The sequence below is a fragment of the Corvus moneduloides genome, chromosome 12 (genome assembly GCF_009650955.1).
Source record: "Corvus moneduloides isolate bCorMon1 chromosome 12, bCorMon1.pri, whole genome shotgun sequence".
NCBI lineage: Eukaryota > Metazoa > Chordata > Aves > Passeriformes > Corvidae > Corvus > Corvus moneduloides.
This window is the reverse complement of record NC_045487.1, coordinates 7,858,366-7,883,561: the sequence shown is the minus strand read 5'-3', so window position 1 is coordinate 7,883,561 and position 25,196 is coordinate 7,858,366. Positions and strand designations below refer to the sequence as shown.

Below are 25,196 nucleotides of genomic sequence, written 5' to 3'. Positions count from 1 at the left end.
TATACCAGATGTTGCAGAGAAGAATGATGGGTTTTTTTTAATTTTTCACTTGCATATTTTCAGCTGTATGTAAGAACTTTTTGTTATAAACGTGACACAGCAGGTTTGGCAATGCTTCCCTCTAAACAGGGTGGATAAGAAAAGAATTATTAGTTCTTGAAGCATTTGTTTTGGTTAACCCAGCTCAGGTTCTATAAGCTGCTGCTTTGTATTTTGTAGCATCCTGTTTCGATCCCAGTTAGAGTCCTGTATTTTCCTTTTCTATTAAAGTCATTAGCCACTTCTCCATGTCTCCCACATTTGAAAATTATGGAGAATCTCGTTCCAAGGCAGAAACTGTGACAGCTCTCTTACACCCTCACCTCCACTAGATATGCTGTGGTGCCCAGGTCTGAGGTTTGGGTTGAGTTGGGTTAAAATGAGGAATTTTCTTTTTAAGAAATAGCACTTGCATGACAACAGCAGCAGAAGTGGAGTTGCTTCTCTGAAGCAATCTTATTTCTCTTCCAAGACTCCTGGCTCCATTTCCCAATAGACTTCATTGTTTCTGTTGCTTTTGTTATTCTGTTTTAATGAGATTGTCCTTTTCCCCTTGTAAGACCTATTGCTTTCTGTAGAATGAAAGCAGACAGCAGTAAACTGGGACATTCACTTTACCCAGTCCTACTACCCTCATTTCCCACAAAGTTCCCCTATTTCCAAATGAGCTCTTAAGATTATTTTGATTAGCATAGCTCCTCTGTGTCCAAGCTACAGGAGTCTCCCAAGCTGTCCCCTTTGGGAGAAGCCAGCACTGGAGATAATAGAGCAAACACTGACCTTTACTTCTATTGGGATAAATGACAGTATTGCAGCTATCTTAAAAATGTAATTGTTTCTCATTCCAGGAGACTGTCAGAGTGACTGGAAGCCAGTTGAGCTTCTGGGGAAGGATAGAGCTGGTTTAACCCTGAATTCTGCTTCAATGCACCCAAATTGTTCTCTGCAGCCTTTTGTTGTCTGGCTGCTAGATAGAGATTGTGGTCCTGCAACAACATGGTGCAGCATCCGTGGTGTGGTTTCTGCAGATAGATTCCTTATGTTCAGATTTTTGGAGTATTTAATTTGACTTCATTGGGTGTTAAATCTGGATTCATCTCACTGTGTGAAGTGGGACAGCTGTCTCAAAGGCTTCTAGTACTTGTGCGTTCTTTGAAAAAAATAGACAAGAATCTTGCTTGCCAGAATCCAGAGTATTGTGAATTGACTCTGGATCTGGATCATGGTTTGATCCCTGGCTATGTCTTGAATTGTTTGGCATCCGGCGGTGGCTGGCTTTTGGACAGCGTGTCCTAGAGCGAACTTGTGCAATACTGTCAGCAGCTGTAATTATCACAGGAATTCTACTGAAGAGTAACTGCTAGACATCTGTCAGACTGCTGATTGTGTTGGGAAGCCTTGCATTTATTAAATCAGCACTCTTTTTTTCCCTGTCTCCCTTGACCAGATGAATTTGATGCCTACATTATTGTGTCCTTCGTAAATGCTACGCTGGTACTGTCTATCGGAGAGACTGTAGAAGAAGTGACTGACTCTGGATTCCTGGGTACTACACCCACCTTGTCCTGCTCTCTTCTTGGCGATGATGCTTTGGTACAGGTAATGGAAAGCTGCTTCTGACATGTCTGCCACTCTCAGCTTGCTGCACAGATGTGATTTCTACAGTAATGCAACATATGTCTAAAGATGTGGATTGGCCGAGAATGATGCTGATTCAGCCTTTCCCTTTTTATATCTTTCTAAGTGAGACTGGACCAGTTGAAAATGGTCCTAATCTCCTTCAGTAGTTCCTTGCTGTGGTTGAAAGATGTAGTTCTCCCAGCTGGCAAGTATCTTCCTGCTTGTTCAGCCTGCTGCATAGCTGATAGATCATGGCTGCCAGGAGTAGTTCTTGCCTTTGGCTTCTGCTGAGTCAGAACCACCAGTGAAATGGGAATTGTGATGGGATGAAAAATACAGAATTGATATGACCTTTCTTTTTGTTTCTTTAGGTTTATCCAGATGGGATCCGGCACATCCGAGCAGATAAGAGAGTAAATGAATGGAAGACACCAGGGAAGAAAACCATTGTAAAATGTGCTGTGAACCAAAGACAAGTAGTGATAGCACTGACTGGAGGAGAACTGGTTTACTTTGAGATGGACCCGGTATGTGTGTTAATGGGAATAAGTTTGGAAGAGTGAGGTATGAGGTATGCCAAGGATTGATCCTTGACCAGACCTGCAGAAAAGGATTCAGTAGTAAAGCACCCTTCTAGAATGGATAGATCAAAGCCCTGCATATCTAGACTGTGTCTACCTGAGATTATTTAATGGCTAATTAAAGTCTCTGAAGCTCATAACTGAGGCTGAAGATTGTGTATTTGTACTCTTGCTCTTCTGGTTCTCCCAATTGTAGCCAAAACAAATTCTTTAGAAATTGTTATATTATGTAACAAATCCAAAGCGTTATGTTTAAAGACAAAGTATCTAATTAATAAGTCATATGTTTTTCTTTCTCAGTCGGGACAGCTGAATGAGTACACAGAGAGAAAGGAGATGTCGGCCGACGTCGTTTGCATGAGCCTGGCCAATGTTCCCCCTGGGGAGCAGCGTTCCCGGTTCCTTGCTGTTGGACTGGTGGACAACACTGTCAGAATTATTTCACTTGACCCTTCGGTGAGTAGCTGTGCTGTTTTTGCCCTTCCATTGGTTTGAAATGTTCAGAAGGACCCTCTAGAGGTGGACTGTGTCCATCCAGACTGTCTTTCCTTATTCAGGTGGGTGAGCAGGAATGGATAGCTTGCATGGCTTTTCTCTGCTGGTTGGGAGGGAATGTGGCGTTTGATCCTTCTCTGCAACAGATACCCTAGTTTTATTGAGACTCACTTGTGCCTCTGGAGGTTCAGCTGATGAGTCACCAGAGCATTTTCTTCTGTTGTTTTGGGTGGGTTTTTTGTTGGCTTCCCCCCTCTCATCTCCCTGTTTGTACCTGTACTAAAAGCAGAGTCATTCTGCAAGCAAGTTGGCAGCAAACCAAACTTGTCATTCCTCTGCCTACAACAGATGAGGTGTTCAAAGCTGGTTGCAGTAACCTAAATTTTCCTCAGGTCACTCCATGCTAAAGAGCTGCAAACAGTGCTAGAACAGTTTGGAAGGCTCCAGTTTTTTCTTCTCTGAAGCCCAGGCTGCTACCACTCCTGCTTCCCAAAATTCATGGAGCCTGCATCTATTGTGGCTTTTTTCTTTTTTCTGTGCTGAATACTTCTTTCTGGAGATCTAAATGGGCATCTTCAAGCTCCTTAGATGGAGCTTGAATCCTGTCTTGCCATGCCAAGCCTTGCTGACGGGAGTGGTCCCTCTCTCCTGTCTTCCCCAGGATTGCTTACAGCCCCTGAGTATGCAGGCGCTGCCCGCACAGCCCGAGTCACTGTGCATCGTGGAGATGGGTGGCACAGAGAAGCAGGATGAGCTGGGAGAGAGGGGCTCCATTGGCTTTCTGTACCTGAACATTGGGCTGCAGGTGAGGAGTTCCTGACTGGTTCTGACAGGTGTGTCTTGAGGAGCTTTTGCTTGAAAGGTGGATTGTTAAAATAGCCGTGTCACCATGCAGTGCAATACAAAGCTTGACTTCCCTCTTTGTTACAATGTGCTTGACAACAGTGACTGGGGAATTCACTGTGTGCTTTAGTAGAGGTGTGAGTTTCCCCATACATTTTTAGACTAAAGACTAGTCAAAAGCAAGCGTATTACCCCAGATTTTGTGTAGGACAGACTGTGCTTTCCCCATTCAAGAAAGAAGGCATATTTTAAGAAATATTTCTGGGTGAAATGTTGAGCAGCTCTTTAAAAGCTGCCTGTAGGGCAGAGTATCAAACAAGTAACTGCCCACAGCAGAGGCTCTGCTCTAATAACTCTGCTATTACACAGCTTTTTGTTACATCCACTACAGACTCTCTGATCTTTGACCAAAAAATGTTGTTTTGACAATTCTGCATGTGGTAAAAATAATCAGCACAGTTTAGGTTCTTCCACATGCCTCAAGTTTGATGTCAGAATGCAAAATCTTTTTAAGGAGCATGAGTTTTTGGGTAAATCTTTGTACCAAGAGGGATGGGGATCTGGAATCCACCCTCAGGTTTTTATGGCTTATGTGATATACTAAAGTCCTTGGTCTGTTTTTTATTTTGGAGGGGGTCCTTTCTGCCATGTAGGACTGTGGAGGAGCTGTGCTTTCTTTGCTGTTAAAAGTGTGGCCGTCGGGGAGAGTTGTACCGACAGCTAGGAAAACAAACAGCTAATTCTTCAGAAACTGCCTCTCCCCATTGATTTGAATTATGCCTGTAGGAAGTTACTTCTTACCTTCAATGTGGATCTTTTTGTTTTGCTGATGTCAAGAACGGTGTGCTGCTGCGAACCGTCCTGGACCCTGTCACTGGCGATCTTTCTGACACCAGGACCCGATACCTTGGCTCCCGGCCTGTCAAACTCTTCCGTGTCCGAATGCAAGGCCAAGAGGCGGTAAGGGAGGCGTGCTCTTGCAGGGGTGCAGATCCACTCCCCAGGCACTGCATCCCAGATTTTCTTATGGGTGGGCAGGGTGGGGAAGCATCCCTGCAGCACAGCAGGACCCTCTGGGTAAGGGTGGGAAGTAGAATGACTTCATTGTGGAGCTGCCTGGCTTGCAGCTTGTTCTTTCACAAACAGCCTTGTTCTTCTTATTCTCTTTACTACTGTGTACTTCTGCCCTGTCTTTGAACTAGGATTCATCTGACCCATAGGCTGTGTTTATAGTGTGCTTGGAGAGCTCTGAGCAGATTCTTGGGCTTAGAGACACGTCTTACCTCTTATTGCACAGAGAGATGGAGAGAGCTCTGGGCAGAAAACTTACCCTTGAATGCTTGATGCAGTGAATGGTTGTGTCCTTGCATGTTGGGAATAGCTCAGCCAAGGGCTGGACAGCTGCCATACATGGCTCAAGGAAAATATTTGCAAGATTTGGCATAGAAGGAAAAATGTGTTTCATCAGAAGTGCCACTTCCAGCCCTTCTGATGTGGCACTGGGGAAATCAGCCACCCCCTGCTTGACTCATTTTTGGATGACACCTTCAGAGTTGAGAAATATTGCCGATCAGCGTAGGGGGGCTGGATCTGGGAATTCGAGCTCTGCTGTAGTGTTGAGGTACACTGGGGGAATCGCTTAAACTTGCTCCTGCCAGCTGTAACTTGGGAGATGAGGAGCTTTGCAGCTCTAGCAGAGAATACCTGTAGAGTAACTGAGTGCTTTTTTACTTTGAGATCAGCTGTTGTTACTCAGGCAGAAACTAAGGTTGACCTAAAACTCATTTAGCCAAATGTATAAAGCTGAAGAGTTTGGAAGTCAATCTGCTTCCTTTTTTCCCATAATTTGATTGAAAATAGGCTAGTGATGACTTTCAGTAAATTTCACTAAGAATGCTACAGCATTTGGATTGTGATGAAGCAGTAAATACTTATTTTAAAAGGCCTGTTCCCATTAGAACAAGCTATTCCAAAAAATGAGATATGACAGTATTGTTGATCTTGGCTTTTACAGGTAATAGTTTTAGTGCACCTCAGTTGGAGTATTTGTTGTCGTGATAGTACTTTAAAGCTCCTCTTCATGCCATATGCAATTTCAGAGAAAGCTGAAAGCAAGAAGTGTCTCAGGTGTGCTCTTACCTGTGTGGGGTCCACCTGCAAGAGTTCAGTTGTTGCAGTGGGGAAGAGTTGGGCACTGTACATCCATTTCTGTTGCATAAAGTGAGCTTGCCTCCATTCCCAGACCTAATAAATTTGCTGCCTGTCTTTCCCAGGTGCTGGCCATGTCAAGCCGTTCCTGGCTTAGTTATTCCTATCAGTCACGCTTCCACCTGACTCCCCTGTCTTACGAGACACTGGAGTTTGCATCTGGTTTTGCTTCTGAGCAATGCCCTGAGGGCATTGTGGCCATCTCCACAAACACGTTGAGGTAAGCACCAGAAGGGAAACACAAATGCTTCTGGGCTGGGATGCCAGGCAGGTGAAGCAGTGGTGAATTCCACCAGACATTCTAAAGGAAAGAGGTAAAGTGACTTGACTTCAAAAAGATTTTTTTGTTATGAATAATGACTTGATAGAAACACTTGGATGGGTTTCAGAAAACAGATGAAGGAAAGTTAGGCTGTCAAAAAAATGGGGTGTACTTCTCAGATTTGTATTTTCTAGCTTTTTAAAATAAGTGTAATTCAAGTTATTCTTCAATTCTCTCATCCTGAGAGAGGGAAGCTTTTAATAAATGTGGACCTGTTATGTATTAGGATCTTGTGGTTTGTGATCTGAATTGGCTGCTTTGCAGGAAATAAACCATGTGATGTAAGAAACCAGAGACATGACAGGGATGTATTTGTTGCCTTTTTTAAAGTTCAGCTGAGATACTAAAAAGATAAATGAAAATAATGGACCACAAATTCAGATGCTGTGCTGTATGCACTTGAACAGGCACCTTTTTCATATCTGTCCTCATTGAAATATTACAGCATTCATTGCTTTTAAAGGAGTCATTCTTTCTGGAAAGACTTGTGGTTTTCAGACACCAAATGCCAGAAGAACTGGTATTTCAGCTGGCAAGTCACAGGAAGAAAGAGCTGGCATTGCGTTTTTCATACTCTTTTTAACTGAAGTGCCTCTGAGGAGCATTTGATTACATGTCGAAGTCAGTGTCACATTTAGATTCAGATGATGTGTTCCCCAAATGTGCACTTTCCTTCTTCCATGTGCCCTTTGTTCCTCTTGGGATAGACTTGCTTCAGCACCAGTCAGAATGCACCCTGGGACAGTGAGAGCCCTCAAAGACCTTGTGCTGCAGCACACACCGTGGGCTCCCATTTTAGGATGTTAGTTTTGCTCTGCTCTCTGGAGCTGTTTGCTAGTTGCTGTGTGGCCTGAGGAAGCTGCTGCTCCTCTCTAGCACTAGCCAGTTTCACAAAGAAAAAGTTCCACTCCAGTTTCGTTCTCTTCGACAGCTGTTTTTGGATCCTGTTCAATGCTTGTCACATCTCTGTCCCCCAGGATTTTGGCACTGGAGAAGCTGGGAGCAGTCTTCAACCAGGTTGCCTTCCCGTTGCAGTACACACCCCGAAAATTTGTCATTCACCCAGAGAGCAACAACCTGATCATCATTGAGACAGACCACAACGCTTACACCGAGGCCACCAAGGCGCAGAGGAAGCAGCAAATGGCTGAGGTAATTGGGGTGGAGGACAGGTACACACATCTGTTCCCCAGAGGGGACTTCTGCAGCTGAAGTACTCCCTGCTCATTAGTTCCCAGCTGCCATTACCTGCAAGGCTTTCTGCCCTGTGTGAATGCAGGGGCTGAAAGGGGAGTGGAAGTCTGCCTCAAAACAGCAATTTCAGCAGAATGCACCACTTCGCAGTGTTCTTCCTTTGCCTGTTGTTAGGACATGTTTTAAGAACCACCTGGTGGAGGACAATCTTGCTTGTGTAACACTGTTCTCTGGGGTTTCTGTGGTTGGTTGAGGATGCTTGCATTTCAGTGGGTTGTTTATTTTCTTCTCAGGGTTGTTTCCAGAGTTGTTGATTTGGAGAAATGGCTTCCCAGACAACTGTCCCTTGGGCAGGGCAGAGCTGACACAGCCGTGCTCTGAGCTATAGAGGCACCCTGGGGAATAAGCTCAGGGTGGGTGGGCGCTTTGGAAGTTAATGGCTTTTATGTCTTCACAAGCAGTACCTTGCCCCAGAATACCTGGGCTTAGGCAAAACAGGGAGGTTGTATTCTGTGCAGAGGATCAGCATGCTGGGAAAGGAAATCACTGAGCTGTTCTTTTCTCCTGTCCTTTAATGCCATAGGAAATGGTGGAGGCTGCGGGTGAGGATGAGAGGGAGCTGGCTGCAGAGATGGCTGCAGCCTTTCTGAACGAGAATCTTCCTGAGTCCATCTTTGGTGCTCCCAAGGCAGGAAATGGTCAGTGGGCTTCTGTTATCAGAGTGATGAACCCCATCCAGGGAAATACGCTAGATCTGGTCCAGCTGGAGCAGAATGAAGCTGCTTTCAGGTAAGAAGTGTTGCCAGATGCAGCAAGAGTCCCTGCTTGTGATGAGTCTTAGGTGTTTTTTTCCTTTTGCTTATCTGTTACTGAGCTGAAATCCAGATGGAACATGTTATCAAGCGACTGGCTTGAAATTCTGGGAGTGATTTGTCTTGCCTTCCCTTCCCTTCCAACCCCAATCTTGTCCACATGTGACATTATGAGCTGGTGGTGCTCTAAATGTGATTGCTGGACCCCAGTGCCTAAAGAACAACACAGGAGTGTAAATGGCAGATAAGAGAGCTAGGAACAAGAGAATGTGCTGTTCTCTCTCATTTCCCCTTCTCATCCAGATAAACTGAGGACAGATTAAGTGGAAAGGAAGGTGTTAGAGGACTGGAGGGGAAAACCAACACAATAACCATGAAGAATAGCAAGTGCCTCAGCAGGTGAAGTAGAGTTAGGTCATGTTAGTCCAAAAGGCTGACCTGTCATTTCCAACCTGCCTGAGCCATTTACTGAGCAGGAAATAACTCTGGAAGATGAGGAAAGTTATTTGTATATATCCCAATGGGATCAGCCTTTGAAAAACAACTTCTAGTAGAGTTTTGCACATCGCTAGGCAGTGTCCAGCCTGTGAAAGTGTAAAGTAACACTTCGGGCATTGTGAAAACGTAAAATGCTTTGGGCGTATGTGATGGCTGCAACACATATGGAGAGTGCAGAAGAATGAGCAAATCTGCATTAAACATTTCTACAAGGAGGAAAAACGACCTCTTAAAAGGCAATGTCAGTGTTGAAGGGTTGGACTCTCAACTCTCTGCTGGGCAGGTGCAGGTTGTGCTGTTGGGGAATCCAGTCGGGGTGTGCAGCATTAGTGTGGTGATAACACTGATGTCCTGGTGTGTCCTGTCCTTCCCAGCGTGGCCGTGTGCCGGTTCTCCAACACTGGTGATGAGTGGTACGTGCTGGTGGGAGTCGCCAAGGACCTGATTCTGAACCCACGCTCAGTTGCTGGAGGGTTTGTCTACACGTACAAGCTGGTGAATAGTGGTGAGAAGCTGGAATTTCTGCACAAGGTGAGGGGAGTGATGGGGTTATTTCCAGTCTGAGTGTTGGAGTTGGTCTTACTTGCCTGAGTGCTGCAGTAATATTGCAGTACTTGGTGCATCCTGGGCAAGATTATCGTGCTGGTGTTACGCGTTGGAAGCAGCCTTGGAGAAAATAAGCTGCCTCCTACAAAATCATTTGGTCCATCTTTTGCAGAGCTGAGGATTGAACACAGATCTCTCAAGAGTCCCAGTTTTACCCATCTAATTGGGTAAATTGGAAAGGAGCAGTGTTTTTCATCCCCCTGTTAGGGAGGGGAGGGAAATGGCTCTGTTTGCTTTCTGGAATATGAGCTCAGAGAGCTGCTTAAGCACTTGTTTACAGAGCAAATTCATACTTGGGTCACTTGAACCCTGGTGCTAATACTATCAGTCCTTGGCTGACCATGCGCAGCTGGTGGGAGCTGTCATCTTCCTTGGATGCTGTTTGATTGTGTGTAGAAATGATTAGTGACCAACTTGTTTGATAAGTCTCAGGGGCTTTAGCAAAGGTTTCAGCAGAAAAATTACTGTTCTTCCCACATACTTCTAGCGTGGCTGAGATTTGAGCAGATGAACACATGGAAAGGAATGTTGTGGCTTACTCACTTCCTAGAGTCCTGATGCAGTGAGTGGGTTCTGTCCTGGACCGTGGCCTTCTCTGGTGCCACTGAACACCCACTGGGAAGTTGACAGAGCTGAAGTAGTGAAATAAACTTCTTTTAGTCAGTGCAGCCAAGCTAGGAATGCTGTAACTGGAAGCTCTCTACATGTTCCCCTACTCTGCTGTGGCTGATCGTTTTGGATTGATTAGTGGTGGGAGATTTTTCAGACAGTAATCTATCTGAGTTACTGAAATTGTGAACACACGGTAGTTGTTCATATTTAACAATTTCTTTGGTGGCAGTGTCAGATGGCTGAATTACATTCATGCCTTTCTTTAGAAACAGTCTGGGTAGATTTAGGCCAAGTCTAAAGTTTTTCTGTTGGATGTAAACCAAAACTAAGAACCGAGGCAACCAGGCCCTTACTTTCTTTTGCTGCCTGCCCAGTATGGGGTTCTTAAGCAGTCCTGTGCTTCAGTGAAGGTGCACTGCCAGCAGTGTGTTGTGTGTGAGTACCCAAGGCTCTCTTAGCTCTATGTGTGACATCTGCTACTGTCAAAAGGCCTGCCAAAGGACTGACCTGTTGCCTCTCCTGTAGAAAAATATTATTATTAGCCTTTTACATTGAAAGCCTTGATACAGGCCAGTGAACTTCAACCATACCATTAGCTGAATCTGTTCTGAAGGTTTATGTAAGGTTAGCTCTCTTAATGAGGATTTCACAATCTTCCTCTTCCCTCTCTAGACCCCTGTGGAGGAGGTCCCTGCAGCCATTGCTCCATTCCAAGGCCGAGTCTTAATTGGAGTTGGAAAGCTCCTGCGTGTATATGACCTGGGCAAGAAAAAACTGCTTCGGAAATGTGAGAATAAGGTACTGCCTTCTGTTCCTGGCCAGAGCTGTCAATTTGGAATGAGTGATACTTTGCAGCAGGAGTGAAACAAGGGGTTTAACTGCTACTCCAGCTCAAGTGTGTGTGTTTACTTGGTCATCAGAGCTGTGTTTGCCTTGCTGGGTGCATCTATCCAGAGTAGTACTGGACTAGACTGGGCTGTTGTGCTGCCCCTCCACATCCCATGCACTTAGCATTTTCTTACCACCATTCTGACAGTGTTGCAAGTTCCTTTTCGTCCCAGCTCAGTGTAGGCTGTCACTGACCATGTGCAGGGGTCTGTACAGACTGTTCCTTTGGCCACCTGATGACAATGTGAGAGGTCTTACCCATATAGAAGATAATTGCTGGGAATGTTTTGTTAGTTTAGGTGATCAGCAGCTGGGGGACAGAAGCTGGAGAGTGCATATGACCACCTCGTCACATCCCCAGAATGTTGAAAAGGGGATTTTCTCCTTGAAGTAGATGGTCCTTCTTGCTGAGCATCTCCGCTACTTTAGGAAAAGAAATTGCAGGAGCATGATTTTCTAACTCTTAATTGCTTGCTCCTCCCTCTCTTGTGCAAGCTGCAGAACCTGTGCCAGTAGCTCATTACTGCACAAAAGAACTCCAGCAAGCTAACAGACAGACTGGGAGCTTGTAGGGGAACTTTTTTTATTGTGTTGTGTGGTTTTGTGAGGTTTTGGTTTTTTTTCCCTAAAACATGACTCACATGAAAAAGTGAAACTTTCCTTCTTGGACCTTCCATGACTTCCATGTCTCCTCACTATGTGAAGAGACATGGAAGCAATGCCTGCTTGTAGGGATGTCCTGGCATCTCCAATCATGGGCTCACCAGCAGAGCTTGTTCTTTGAACAGTGTTCATACAGAGAAGACTGGGAATGCCACATGCTGTATGTTAGGTTGCCCTGTATTGATGGTGTATTTAGAGTGGGACTGTGGTATGGCAGAAATGAGAGATAGTTTTGGAGGAAGGGATGGGGAAGTGGGGAGTGAGCTGTAGTTCACAGGCAGAAATAGTGTTTCAGTTGGAGTATGGTAGAGTTAATGGGTTGTGCTTCCCTGTTTGAAGCACTCAGGTTTTGTCCTTTCTCTCTCAAAAGCACATTGCCAACTACATCTGTGGGATCCAAACCATTGGGCACAGAGTGATTGTTTCAGACGTTCAGGAGAGTTTCATCTGGGTGCGCTACAAAAGGAATGAGAACCAGCTCATTATCTTTGCTGATGACACTTACCCCCGGTGGGTCACTACAGCAACGCTCCTGGATTATGACACTGTGGCTGGAGCCGACAAGTTTGGTAACATCTGTGTGGTGAGTGTGCCTTGCTGAAGTCAGGGCTTTTTGGACATGTTTTCCCTTAAAACATCCGTGATTTATCTTAAAAGAATGAGAATCTGTCCTTAGCTGGAGACAACGCCCTGTACCATTGAGCTGTTTTCATGGGGTGACTCTGTCATCATAGTGGGCTGCAGTTTATCGGTTTATTAAATGAAGCAAATCAGTTAAAGCATCAGCAAGTCATAAACATATTTCTGAGGTATCCAGTAATTTGTTTTTACTGTGAATAAGCCTTGAAAAGAAGCTTGTGACTGTGAAAGGGCCCATGAGAACTTTAGTCAGGGTTATCACTCTTACTTTTTCTGACTAAACCTCATCGCTGGCATTTAGCTTTCTCTGTCACTTCCTCTCCACAGTTGGCTTTGTCAGCCAACACTTCCCCACTTGGCTGGATTTCAGCAAGGGAGGAGGAAAGAATAGATGGTCTTTCTGGCAGAGCTTTGATCTCTTTCTGAAGTGTGCTCGGGTGCTTTGGAGTGCAGAGTTCAGCACGCGTCAGATGCTGCGCCTGCAGGATTTGGCCAACACACAAATCAGTCCTCTTCAGCTTTCCTGACCCACATCCATCAAACTGTTTCCTTAGTGGAAACCACCTTCAGATCAGTTTGACCATACCTCCCAGAGTGATCTGCAAGTGCCAGGCTGGGCAGAGGCTGGTTGTGAGGCCCTGCCCATGTTGAGTGATGGGCTATTGGTCTTGATACCACTGTTGTCATATAACTGTAAAGGCTGTTTTGGAGAGGCACCTGGATTATTCTGCTGTAAGTGTAAAGTGGTTCTTGCAGAGTCCACAAAAGCAGCCTTTCAGACAGCACAAGGGTTCTCCAGAGATAATGTGCTGCTTCTTGCAGCTGGCTGATTCTTTCTTCCACTTTCAACACAGGTGAGATTGCCTCCCAACACCAATGATGAGGTAGATGAGGATCCCACAGGCAACAAAGCTCTCTGGGACAGGGGCCTGCTTAATGGAGCATCACAGAAGGTAATACTTCATGGGAAGCACATGGTTATTGTAGGAAAAGAATGCACTGCTTTTCTGTGAAGGCCTTTGCAGTGTTGTCCAGGAGATGTATTGGCAGTTCTGCTCCTACACAATCTGCTGTGCTGTGGGTGATCTGTTTTCACTGTTGCTCCAAGCCAAATTTCTGAAATCACAGCTGAAGCCTGTTTGGTGTGTTTGATGGAAGCAGCTCATTTTCTTTTGCTGCTTTCTCTCGTTACTTGCATCCGTTTGTCCAGCTGAGTTTTGCCATCTGGTCACAGGTGGAAGGCACTTCCTTTCTAGAAAGGCATTTCAGAACTAGCAGTTGGCTGAATTTATTCTGCTTTCCTCTCTCAAGCCCTTTGATGCTTTTATATAAGCTAAAGAAAAAACATGCTTCTGTGCTTGCCTTTCAGGCTGAAGTGATTATGAATTATCACGTGGGAGAGACGGTGCTTTCCTTGCAGAAGACCACACTGATTCCAGGAGGCTCTGAATCTCTTGTTTATACCACGTTATCAGGGGGGATAGGAATCTTGGTCCCTTTTACTTCCCATGAGGTAAGCAAGGCCAGGCATCAGGCTGCAGTCTTGCTGCTTTTTGTGCACCTATCCCCAGCCAGTATATTAATGTGCTGCATTCCCTGAACGGCTCCACAGTGCCTGAAAACCAGAGCTACAGGAGAGCCTGTGGCTCCAGTGCAGAAGGAAAGAGGAGTTTGCTGGCTCCTGCATTGGCTCTATAAAGAGTGGAGAGCTTTCCTTGTTGCACTGCTGTTCTGATTCTGTGCTTTCGAGGAGCTTTGGGGTGGTTCAGTGTCTGAGGAGGGAGGAGTCCTTTGGCATATTTTGTGTAGCCTGTAAACTATTGATGTTTCAAGTCCTGAGTATGGTATTCTGTTCTCCATTTGCTGTGGCCTCTTGAAGCACTGGATGCCAAGACATTCCATGTTGGAGCTGCAGCTCCATGCTGCTCTATGCTTCATTTCCTGGGAGGCTGATCCTGACCAGGGTGGCTGCTTAGCTCTGCTGTGGGTGCTTCCCAGGTGGAAGTGGTGAGGGGGGTAGCCATGACCTTGGCTGCCGTGTGCAGGGCTGCTCTGGCAGAGTCTGGTAATGACAGAACCACAGAATGGTTTGGGTTGGAAGGGACATTTAAAGATCATCTCATTCAACCCCAAGTGGCCATGTAATGGCAGTGTTCCAGCCACTGCAGGAGTACCTTCTGATGGGTGTTATCTTGCCTTGCTAGCAGCACTGATGTGTACCAAACTGTTCTCTTACCAATCCTTAATCTCCCCAGGATCATGACTTCTTCCAGCATGTGGAAATGCACTTACGGTCTGAGCACCCTCCTCTCTGTGGACGAGATCATCTCAGTTTCCGCTCCTACTACTTCCCAGTGAAGGTAGGCCCTGAGCACATGGGATCACCTGGTTATGGGGGTGCAGCAAGTTTCTCTGGGGTACAGCTTGAGGCTGGCAAAAGCAAGGCAAAGTTATTGTCTTGAACAAGGCAAGGTTGCTATTCAGTGGGGAAGACTGGGGGATACTGTTAGTAATGGCTCGTGTAGTGCCTGTGGCAGCTGGCTCTTGAGCAGCACTCTGTAAGGAGAGCAGTACTTAGCACTTAATACATGTCTGTTTTGGTTTCTTAACTCTTGTAATGAGCCTCCTGAGGGCTGGTCCCAAGACCCAAGCTGAGAGGTGCTGTAGCTGCACTTTTCCATTTCCCCACAGCATCTCCATTTTCCACCAAGAGAAGCAGCATTACGTAGCTGCTGGTGTGGCTGGGTCAAACTGAGTGCTGCCCTGGGTTATGTTTTTTCCACCACCATTGGAAAGGGAAATCTAAGTTCAGAAACAGCTGTTCCTGCCTATTTCTGCTTTTGAGGAACTGTTAGAAATTGTGAACTGCTAAATGCTATGACCAGAAGGATCTGGTGGTAGTTACTACCAGGGTAATGTGCGTGGAGTCAGTCAGAACACTGTCCCAGCAGACGAAGCTCTCCAGGTGCAGAGGGTGGTGGTGTTCTTGATGAGCTTCAGGGTGATTTGCAGCATACACAGCCTCAAAGACAGCTCCCATGTGTTTGAAGCTGCCTTTGTCATCACTCACAGCCTCCCCCACCCTTCCCAGTGCAGGGCTCAGACCCAAGCGGATCTCTCTTCCTTTCCCTTGTGGGATTCTTCAGCTGCACCCAGGCCTTTAGGGTTTCTGTTTCGTTAATCAAGCTGGCCAGTAATTAATGTGATGCTAACTGCTGCTATTCAGCAGATGAGGTCACCGAGCATGGTCTTGTTTCCAGGACAGGATTAAGAAAGTCCTGGGAACAAACTGTTTGTGGCCATTTTCCCCTGTTTAGGCAGGGTTCAGTGCCTCTGTGTGGTGTTGATTCAGTTCTCTTCTCCTTGCCCCTCCAGAACGTGATTGATGGGGACCTGTGTGAGCAGTTCAACTCCATGGAGCCTAACAAACAGAAGAATGTGGCTGAGGAGCTGGACCGGACCCCACCTGAGGTGTCCAAGAAGCTGGAGGACATCCGCACGCGCTACGCGTTCTGAGCGGCAGCTGGCAGGGGCAGAAATGCTTGCGGCTCCTCTGGGTGCTCTTCCAGGCACCGTTGGGAGGAGGAATGTGTGCTTTTTTTCCCCCCTTTTCAAATATTGGTTTGGTCCTCTTGATTTATTTTCAAAGTAATGTGACTCCAGTAAATACAGTATCAGGTATTAGGTTTCCCAACACATCCTGCTGCCTATGTGAAGGCTCCTGACATTCCAGCTTCTGGCCAGAGCAATTCTCTCTTGGGAAGTGCCCAAGGCAGGATGCCAGCTGACCCTCAGCCCCTTCTCCTTGTCCTCCCTTTCAGACTTGGGAGTCCCAGGGTGTCTTGCTGAAAGTTCTGTAGGGCAGGTCCAGCTGGGTCTTTGCTGGGTCAAGTGGGGTTTGTGATTTGCCAGCATTTTAGAAAAGGAAAGGAAGGAGCTGTGGCATGATTCAGGATTACCAGGCTCCTCTTAGTAGCCAGTGGTGAGCTGCTCTGGGCTTATGGTAGTCCAGGGAGCAGCCAATGGGAAGCTGGCTGTGTGGAGGGTGCAACTGTCGCACTTGTCTTCAACGTTTTCTTCTGAATTGCAAGGGGGTTTTTTGGACTTGCCATTTCTGACTGTTTTCCCTGTAAATAGAGTTTTGTACAATGTTGACTCTCTTGGGGGTGGGGAAGAGCGAGGCCCGAGTCTGGGACTTGATTGGTTTCATAATAACTTTGGCAAGAGAGTGTCTCCAAGCTGTGACTGTGAGCAGCACATGAAGAATAAAAGCCTGTTTTTTCACTACCCTGGCGCTGGGGCTCTTCTTCGTGGCAGCTGCTGCTGACCTGGCGGGAGCAGGAGGGGAGGAGGAGGAATACAAAAATGTGCGCACCCTGAGAGCCCCTGTGCTCCTGCAGGCCCCTCGCTGCCCCCCTGCCCTGCCTGGAGCTGGTCCCCTGCTGCTTGATCTGCCCCAGGACACACACAAAGCAGGCTGTGGAGAGAGGGAAGTCATTTCTCCAGCCATTCCAGAGCATGGCTGCACTTTAGGGGTCTTGTGTTCTTCGGTGTAGCAGCTGCAGCTCTGGGAGGAGCAGCTGGCTGCCAGGAGGGCTGGGGAAAGGTCCCTGTCCCAGAGGCTTGGTAGCTGGCTGCAGAGGCTCCTAGTCGGAGTGCACCCACACAGCAAGTGCTTCCTGGTTCTGCTGGGTTGCTCCCTGCTTCTGCTGGTTGGATCTGTCTGAGAGCCTGTGACATCCCGGTAAGGATGCTGCTCCCCACTTGGGGTTTGGAGAGACGGGTGGTCCTTGGCCTGGTGCCTGTGCTCCCTTTGAACAGCTGTCACGTTCTCCGGTGCATGTACTGTGTGGGGTGAGGGCAAACACACCCTCCTGCCCTGTCCTTTGCACCCTCCTCTGCTCTCCTGTCTCGTCTCGACCTCACAGGCCTGCGTTGGCAGGGGCTTAGAACCCTTTGGCTCTGACATGGCATGTGGAGCCCCACCCATCCTCTGCCGACGGAGCAAAGGGCTTTGTGCTCCCTTCCCAGGCCTGAGTGGGGGTGGCTGTGTCAAGGGAGAGGCAAAGGGGAACTGAGCTTCGTGGGGTCCAGCTTCTGGCTTGCCATGGACTTAAAGTGCTCACCCTGTGCTCCCTGTCCGTTGTCCTCCCCGAGGAAGTGATGCTTTGGATCAGAGGGCACTTCCAGCAGAGCTCCAGTGACACTTGGTATTTGTCATGCTGCGGTCCTGAAAGTGAAAGCGGGGGAGGGGGACGTCTTGAGATGTTCCCAGACTGGTTTCAAGTACAAGGTTTTACTTCTTGGCTGTGCCTGGTGAATAACCTGTCTCCAGTACAAGCCTGGGAGGGACTCACTCCCAGCCATAAGGAGCCAGGGGGTTGTGGGGAGCTGGCTGAGCCTCAGCTCCCCTTTGCTGGGACAAGGAAGGTTTCTCAGTGAGGGTTCCCCCCTGCAGCCGCAGTGAACCGGGTCCTAGCTGCAGTCTGGGAGCAGAGCTCCCGGGGCCGTGCACTGAGAGCTGTTTGCCTTGGGCTCATCGCAGCACTGGTTTCCAGCCCGGAGCAGCCGAGAGCAAACCGCCCCCAGCACAGCACTGCGCAGCTCTGCACTTTCCCTTCTCTTCCTCGCCCCATCCCGGCTGCCAGGCTGATGAGTACGTGGGCAGGGAATGCTATTAAATGGCTTCCTTCGGTGACTGCAGCTGCTGCGGGCAAAATCCCTGCGGACACCTGAGTGAGGAGCTGGACTAGCTCCTTCCCTGCTTAGAGCTGAGCATCTTGCCCCCAGATGAGTGCTGGGAGGGAGGCAAGGGCCGTGCCCAAGACTGGCCAGGACCAGAGGAAGCTTGGCAGGAGCACGGCAGTGGCCCTGACTCCTTGCCAGGGGAATCCCAGTGCGCTCTCACAGGCAGAAGTGCATTCCTTCCCACGCGTTTCCCTGGGAGCACTGACCCACTCTTTGATAGTCGATTTTTTTTGCTGACCCTGTGGATGCTCGGCAGCCCTAAGCACAGACACAGTGGCTCTTCCAAGGGGCTCTTCAGGGTGATGTGGGGGAGGACAGTGTCCCATGTCCCTTGTCCCCTGCTCCTGGCAGGAGCTCAGCCCTGAAGCATCCTGAGAGAATGACATGGGCTTGGGCCATCGGGAGCAGAGTCCTGCTGGCCTGGAGCCAGCCAAGCATACCTCAGCCCCTCTGAGATCAGTGCTGCAGTGCAGCCCTCTCCCGGGCATGTGCTGGGAAGGTGCTGGGCTGAGTCCCACTTTGCTTGCTCCAAAACGTGCCTATGGGTGCTCAGCCCAGTCAGTGCCCTGGCACACTTGGCCAGGAGAGCCCAGCACCCTGGGGGTGCCGGTGCTGGCAGAGCAGAGCACCCCGGGGAACCTAAGGCTGTGCAGAGTGGTCAGCTGGGCACCCCAGGGGCCATATAGGCACCTGACTGGTTTGGGTGGGCACCGTGCAGGGATGGCTCAGCACCCTGAGGAGTGGAAGAGGCATGCACCAGAGTTAGACTCGGCACCCCAGGGGCTCCCTGCTGCTGCAGTGAAGCACCTCAAGGAGCAGGGAGGGACCCAGGAAAATGAGCCAAGCACCCTGGGGATACTCAGTTGCATGAGCTGAGCACACTGGGGACACCCAGCTGGGGCAGCAAAGCACCCCGATGAGCAGTGAGGTACCCACGAGGGTTAGCCTAGCCTGGGCTACCTGCGTACCCTGGGGACAACTCCCGCTCTCGCCGCCCACCCTGGGGACACCCATCCGGCTGGGGCAGCCGAGCACCCGCGGCGGGACAGGACTGGACTCTCCCCGGGCCGTGCGGGGCGGTCGCTCGGTCCCCTCTTCCCGCCCGGCCCCCGGCCACCGCCCCGCCCGCTCCCCGCGCCACCGCCCCCCGCCCGCCTCCCGGGAAGCGCGGGCACGGCCCCGCCGCCGCCGCCGCCCGCGGGTGGACGCGTCCCGCGCCCGCGGCCCCGCGCGCCGCGCCAGGTGGGTCCGCGGAGCCTCGCGCGGGGGGCGCGGGGGGCGGCCGGGCACCCACGGCCCCGCGTGGGGACGCGGCACGGGGCGCACGCACCCCGCGACCCGGCCGTATTTGCTTGGGGACATATTGCAGGGACATGGCACACAGGTCCCTTCCCTGGGGATGTGGGTGGCACCCCTTTGCGTGGGGACACTGCACGGCGCCTTTGCGTGGGGGCACGGCACGGTACACGGCACGGCTGCTTTCCCTTGGGACATGGCATCGCGTGGCCCTCCTGGCACCGGGACATGGTGTGGGGACGCAGATGAGGCCCCTTCTGTGCTGGGATATGGCATGGACCGTGCGGGGGACACAGCACACCCCCCTTTACAAGGGGACACGCTGTGGAAGATGTGGCACAAGGACATGCTATGGTCTTATGGTTCCTTCCACAGCGTGGGGACATGGTAGAGCCCCATTCACGGGGGTGTAGGGACACGACGCCTCTGTGTGGGGACCCAGCATGCGGTGGCTTGGCCACCTCACCAACCCCGTCCCTTTGCGTTCCTCGGCTGAGGCCGGACTAACTCACTGCTGGGATAATGGGGCTGGGTTGAGCCCCCTCCTTCCCTGGAAATCCCCTGAGGGTGTCATCAGGGAAGCCCTGGTAGCCCTGCCCCAAGCGGGATACAGCCATACACGACTCCACGGCCACCCACAGTTCTTTGGCCACCAGAGGCTCACGCGGGGCTGTCCCCTCCCCGGCGCCCCCGGGGCTCGGAGCGGGTGTCTTGCCTGGGGGCTGCAGCCTGGGCGCCTGCCTGCCCTGGGGCTGCAGCCGGGGCTCTCTTCCCCCAGATTCCCTCTTGTAGTCCGGGGGTGCTCCTGCACCCCTGCAAACACATCCCTGCCAACACCTTGTGACGGCCCCGGGACCTGCTGCCTCCTGCCACCAGCTGGAGAGGAGAAGCCAGCGGGGACTGCCGGGAAGGGGGACTAACCCCCCATCCATGGCAGGGAACAACTGCCCGGGGCTACCGGAGAGCAGCCAGTGCCCGGAGCCTACACCTGTCCCTTGTCCCCACACCATCCACGCCACTGCCCTGGAGGCTCCCGGTGAGCCCCAGCCATGTAGGCACAGCTTGGGGCTCCACTGACGGCCACCATCAACATGCAGCAGGGCTACGCTGCCGTCCTATGTGAGTACAGCTGGGGGACAGGGGGGATTGCCTCAATAGTCACCTCAGTGGGTGTCCCTGAGGGGGCTGATGCCACTGGCTTTGGCTGCCCAGGTGTCCTGGCTGTGCTGGGGCTGGAGGCTGCAGCACCAGGCGAATGCGAGCTCACCCGCCTGCTCCAGGACAAGCTGCAGTACGAGATGCGCCTGCAGTACATGGTAACCCCAGCTTTGGGAGGTGGGGGGACACGTGGCATTGCAGGGCCCCGGTTTGCTCCAGGGGGGGCATGGGAGGGCAGCACCCACTGCTCTACAGTGGCCGGGTGCTGGGTGCTGTGTTTTTTACCAGGGACAATTTGTGCCAAATTGTGCCCAGAGCTACTTCTCCTGGGGGCTGACCACACCAAAGGGCTTTTGCACTGGCTCCCTGGTGTCATGCTGAGGCTGGCAAGGATGTCCCCATTACTTTGCCCCTTGCCAGCCCCCATATTCTTCCTTGCCTTTCCAGAAACACTACTTTCCCATCGACTACACAGTCCAGGTCCAGTACGAAGAGGTGCTGAGGCCATCCAACATCACCCGCCTGGTAAGAAGGTGGCAGGGGAGAGTCCCTTGATGGGAGCATTCCAGGGACCCACGGGGGCTGCATGGCTCTCACCGTCTTGCCCTTTAGCGCAACGGGACAGTGTCGGAGGCAGCACTGCGGTACCTCTGGTTCCATGTCAGCTCCCAGGCGGTGCTGCGGATCCGTGAGGTGCTGCCAGAGAAGCACCCATCCTGGAAGTACACCCAGGAACTCTGCCAGCTCTTTGATGCCCTGGGCGAGGAGTACAGCAAGTACCGGCAGGTGAGGATCTCCCGGGCCCCCCTGGCACCCCTGCCCAGCCGCCCATCATGCACTCGTGTGTTGGGAGGACGCACCCAGCCATGAGCACCCGGGAGGGGGACAACACGGGCATGGACATTTTCCCTGCATGTGGGTTCTGGGGAAGGACTGACGGGGACAGGGTGCAAAGACAGAAGTTGGGAGCGGAGTGAGGGGCCGTGAGGTAAGGCCAGGATAAGCCCCACATCTGGCATTGGTGGTTCAGTGGTAGAATTCTCGCCTGCCACGCGGGAGGCCCGGGTTCGATTCCCGGCCAATGCAGCAGTTGCATCGTTTTGTTGCCAGCAACCCCTCCCCCTTGGGGGACCAGCAGACCTGGGGAGGGGGAATGGGAATGTCACACACACCGACCTCCGTCACGGGGTGGTATTACCACGGCCGGCGGTTGCGCGGGATCAGGCAGAAGGTGCCCATGAATTCATCTGTTTTCCCGGTGGTGGTCCTTCTTCTCTGCCCAAGCTTCTGCTGCCTCAATGGAGCTGCTGAACCCCGAGGCAGTTGCATTTGGGTGCTGGACACAGCTGTGTCACCAATGTGAACCCGATGTGTGGCTGGGTTGTCCTGTGCCACGGGGCAGGTTCTGCAGCCCCTCTGAGGAGAGAGTGAGCTTTGCTCGGTTGTCTCATCAGAGAGTTAACTCTGAAGGCTGCTGCCAACCCGTCCTTGCTGTAGGTGATGCGAGGCAGCGGGGAGCGGCGTTCCTATGGGCTGTAGGCGCGGTATGAGAGCTGTGTTGGGGTGCTCTGAGAGGGTGTTCAGAGCTGACAGGGCCTGTTCCTGCTGCTCGCGCCCCGCTGGGTTTGGGAGTGTGGGGGAGGGTTGGGAGGCTCTGCACATCTGGCATTGGTGGTTCAGTGGTAGAATTCTCGCCTGCCACGCGGGAGGCCCGGGTTCGATTCCCGGCCAATGCAACAGCTGTATCTTTTTGCACCCTGGTGTCCTTTGGTGACTGCCAGGGTGCCTGTGGAATAGCGCAGAGGTGCTCCCGTGGATGCTCCCTTGGGCATCGCTGTGCCCTCGGGGCCGACTCTGTCGTTTGTGTGGGTACTCAGGCCCCGAGGGTGGCAGCAGCAGCTCTGCCTGCAGTGAGTATCCCGGGTTTGGTGGCACTGGGGAGGAGTGAGAGGAGATGGTTTGGTGACTGACCACCTCGGCTGGGAGGCAGGGAGGGACACTGTCTCAATGACAGCAAGGGGTGCTATGTCGGTAGCAGTGAAGGTCCCTGGCTTAGGAGCAGTGGGAGGTGCTGGTTCCTGTCAAGGGTTCCCAGCCGCGGAGACAGATGGCAGCTGTGGGCAGTTCCACATCTGGCATATGTGGTTCAGTAGGACAATCATTGTGCTCCTGCTCAAAAGGCAGGGTTTGGTTCCTGGTTAGTGCAGCTCAGTGTCCTGCCTTTCACCTCTGCAGCCCCCAGCCCCTCCACCTCACTTGGGCTCCATGCAGCCACGGCGTGCTCTGGCTGGGAGATGCCGCTGCATCCCAAGGCAGAGGTGTTTGGGTGCTGGATGTGGGTGACCTGTCACAGCTGTGTCACCAATGTGAACCCGAAGTGTGGCTGGATTGTCCTGTGCCACGGGGCAGGTTCTGCAGCCCCTCTGAGGAGAGAGCGAGCTTCGCTCGGTTGTCATCAGAGAGTTAACTCTGAAGGTTAATGACAACCCCTCCTTATTGGTGATGTGTGAGGCAGCAGAAGAGGCGCTTCCATGGGCTGGAGCCGCGGTATCAGAGCGGTGTGTTTGGGGTCCCCTTTGTGTGTGTGTGTGTGTGCATGTCTGTATCTCTGTGTCTGTGTGTGGTGTGTTCACGGCCAGCCGTGCCTGCCCATGTCACACTCACTCTGCCGGATTTGGTACCGTGGGGCCGTGCCGGGAGGAGCCTCACATCTGGCATTGGTGGTTCAGTGGTAGAATTCTCGCCTGCCACGCGGGAGGCCCGGGTTCGATTCCCGGCCAATGCAACAGCTGTATCTTTTTGCACCCAAGTGTCTCTGTGGGACCACGGGGACTGCCCTGGGTGCCTGGAGGGACCACACACCCCCCAGCACATCTGTCCCCCCGTGTGGACGCGAGGAGTGTCATTGTCGGGGGAACAAAGCCAGGACACCTTGGTGATTCCCGGGGGACTTGGTGGCAGAGAGGAACCCTGCCTTATGGGCAGTGGCTGTCCATGGCTCAGTGACAGTGAGGGTTCCTGGTGTGACGGCGGTGACAAGGGTCTTTGGCTCGGTGTCAGTGAGGACCCCTGGCCCAGGGCAATCGGGCTTGCATGGGTCTGTGGGGTGCTGCCACATCCAAGAGGCGGCTGTGTTTGGGTGCTGGATGTGGGTGGCCTGTCACGGCTGTGTCACCAATGTGAACCCGATGTGTGGCTGGGTTGTCCTGTGCCACGGGGCAGGTTCTGCAGCCCCTCTGAGGAGAGAGTGAGCTTTGCTCGGTTGTCTCATCAGAGAGTTAACTCTGAAGGCTGCTGCCAACCCATCCTTGCTGTAGGTGATGCGAGGCAGCGGGGAGCGGCGTTCCTATGGGCTGTAGGCGCGGTATGAGAGCTGTGTTGGGGTGCTCTGAGAGGGTGTTCAGAGCTGACAGGGCCTGTTCCTGCTGCTCGCGCCCCGCTGGGTTTGGGAGTGTGGGGGAGGGTTGGGAGGCTCTGCACATCTGGCATTGGTGGTTCAGTGGTAGAATTCTCGCCTGCCACGCGGGAGGCCCGGGTTCGATTCCCGGCCAATGCAACAGCTTCATCCTTTTGCACCCTGGTGTCCCTTAGGGGACCTTGGTGACATCCTGGTGAACTGTCCCTGCAGACAGATGTGGAGGCGGTGGTGGCCGATCTGGTGAAGCTGATCCACAGCGCGGGCGCTGAGAGCCGGAGCAAGGCTGTGCGCCCCAAGGCACTGCTGGACAACTGCCTCAAGGTCATGCGGATGCTCTACGGGGTGCCCTGTGAGTTGGGGATCAGGGTGGGAGGCCTGACCTTGGGGAACGCCAGGTGCCACACAGGGGGGCCATGTCCCACACCATGGCAACTGTTCCCTCTATTCAGGTCGGTGGGAGTCCACCTAACACTGCAGAAGACCCCTCACTCAACACCTCCTTGCCCTGGAGCCTCGGATGCTGCCTCTGCTCCTCCCAGAGCCCCATGGGGGGTTCCCAAGGAAGGTGCAAAGGTGGGACAAATGCCACCCCACCTGGGACCAAACACTACCCCTTCCAGGACTGTGGGACTGTTTATGGCTGTGGGGTCTTGTCCATCCAAGACGTCTGGCACCTTTTGCATGGGTGTGGGGTCAGACACACCCTTCGTGGCAGGCAGCTGTTAGGAGGACATGCAGCCTTCCCTGCCCACAGGGCAGGTGAGGGCATCACCCTGTTTCTCTCGATTTGTATTTTTTCCTCAGCTTTCATTAAACACCAGTTAATTCTCTAGCATTGCAGCTCAGCTTCTGACTGGGTCCCGGGAGCCTCCAGCCTTACCCAAAATAAAGGACCAGCAAAGAGAACCCCACTGCCTCCACTGCCTCCTCTTTTGGGGTGTCAGCCGCCTCCCTTGCCGCTGTGGGGGAGAGACTCACTCTGATAAAGGGACCCCTGCCAAGCTGCCTCCGTCAGCCCCGGCTGCTTCCCCGGCAAGGAAACATCTGGATTTGTTTGTTGTGCTTGGCTGCGCGGTGCAGGCGGCACACCAGAGGGACTGGGGCTGCCTGGCTGCCTCCCCCCTTTACAGCTTAGTTCATTAGCTTCATCAGCTATTAGAGACCTTAATTGGTGTATTCCTGGCTGAGGGCTGCTTAGGCTCATGAGTCCATGGGCACTGCAGCATGAGTAGAGACAACGTCTTCCTCCTCCTCCTCCTCCTGTTCCTCCTCCTTTTCCTCCTCCTCCTCCTCCTCCCTTTCCTCCTCCCTTCAAGCCTTCATGCCTAGTGATGATTCCTGTTTATATAAAGCCCACACAGAGCTCATATAAAACCCACCAGCGATGATCCACTGCCTCATAAAGAGCTTTAACTAGAGGGACCCTTTCTCCCACCCCTGCTGGCTTTAACAGAGCCCCTGTGTGGTCCAGGGACCCACCTAGGGCTGCCTCAGCCCTTGGGGCTGAGCCCCAACCTCCCACTCCCTTGTGTCAAGTGTGGGAATGATCCTTCATC

The 25,196-nt window shown here is 51.7% G+C and overlaps 2 protein-coding genes and 4 non-coding genes across 7 annotated transcripts in view; all 6 read left to right on the top strand.

Annotated features, from left to right (window-relative positions):
- Positions 1 to 16,307, top strand: part of SF3B3 (splicing factor 3b subunit 3) — a 29,379-nt gene extending 13,072 nt beyond the window's left edge. The window contains exons 12-26 of the mRNA XM_032122237.1: positions 1,487 to 1,638; positions 2,031 to 2,186; positions 2,541 to 2,696; positions 3,397 to 3,540; positions 4,416 to 4,538; positions 5,852 to 6,006; positions 7,086 to 7,260; positions 7,886 to 8,091; positions 8,987 to 9,143; positions 10,503 to 10,628; positions 11,752 to 11,964; positions 12,875 to 12,973; positions 13,390 to 13,533; positions 14,276 to 14,380; positions 15,396 to 16,307. Coding sequence (XP_031978128.1) covers positions 1,487 to 1,638; positions 2,031 to 2,186; positions 2,541 to 2,696; positions 3,397 to 3,540; positions 4,416 to 4,538; positions 5,852 to 6,006; positions 7,086 to 7,260; positions 7,886 to 8,091; positions 8,987 to 9,143; positions 10,503 to 10,628; positions 11,752 to 11,964; positions 12,875 to 12,973; positions 13,390 to 13,533; positions 14,276 to 14,380; positions 15,396 to 15,536 — 2,252 coding nt within the window. The 3' untranslated portion in view covers positions 15,537 to 16,307. The remainder of the gene's footprint in view (positions 1 to 1,486; positions 1,639 to 2,030; positions 2,187 to 2,540; positions 2,697 to 3,396; positions 3,541 to 4,415; positions 4,539 to 5,851; positions 6,007 to 7,085; positions 7,261 to 7,885; positions 8,092 to 8,986; positions 9,144 to 10,502; positions 10,629 to 11,751; positions 11,965 to 12,874; positions 12,974 to 13,389; positions 13,534 to 14,275; positions 14,381 to 15,395) is intronic.
- Positions 16,308 to 18,966: 2,659 nt separating this feature from the next.
- On the top strand, positions 18,967 to 24,546 carry IL34 (interleukin 34). Of its 2 annotated transcripts, none has more exons than XM_032121737.1 (7): positions 18,967 to 19,010; positions 19,843 to 20,183; positions 20,277 to 20,380; positions 20,670 to 20,747; positions 20,835 to 21,008; positions 23,851 to 23,989; positions 24,090 to 24,546. In XM_032121737.1, the coding sequence occupies exons 2-7, from the start codon at positions 20,156 to 20,158 to the stop codon at positions 24,107 to 24,109; spliced, it is 543 nt and encodes a 180-aa protein (XP_031977628.1). In that variant the 5' UTR covers positions 18,967 to 19,010; positions 19,843 to 20,155; the 3' UTR covers positions 24,110 to 24,546. The 2 variants fall into 2 exon arrangements, with proteins under 2 accessions (XP_031977628.1, XP_031977629.1); XM_032121738.1 differs by having other exon boundaries at positions 18,968 to 19,010; positions 20,002 to 20,183.
- Positions 21,238 to 21,308, top strand: TRNAG-GCC. The gene has a single exon. It is a non-coding gene; the product is annotated as a tRNA-Gly (tRNA).
- TRNAG-GCC lies at positions 21,888 to 21,958 on the top strand. The gene has a single exon. It is a non-coding gene; the product is annotated as a tRNA-Gly (tRNA).
- TRNAG-GCC lies at positions 22,937 to 23,007 on the top strand. The gene has a single exon. It is a non-coding gene; the product is annotated as a tRNA-Gly (tRNA).
- On the top strand, positions 23,708 to 23,778 carry TRNAG-GCC. Its single transcript has one exon. It is a non-coding gene; the product is annotated as a tRNA-Gly (tRNA).
- Positions 24,547 to 25,196: the final 650 nt, after the last annotated feature.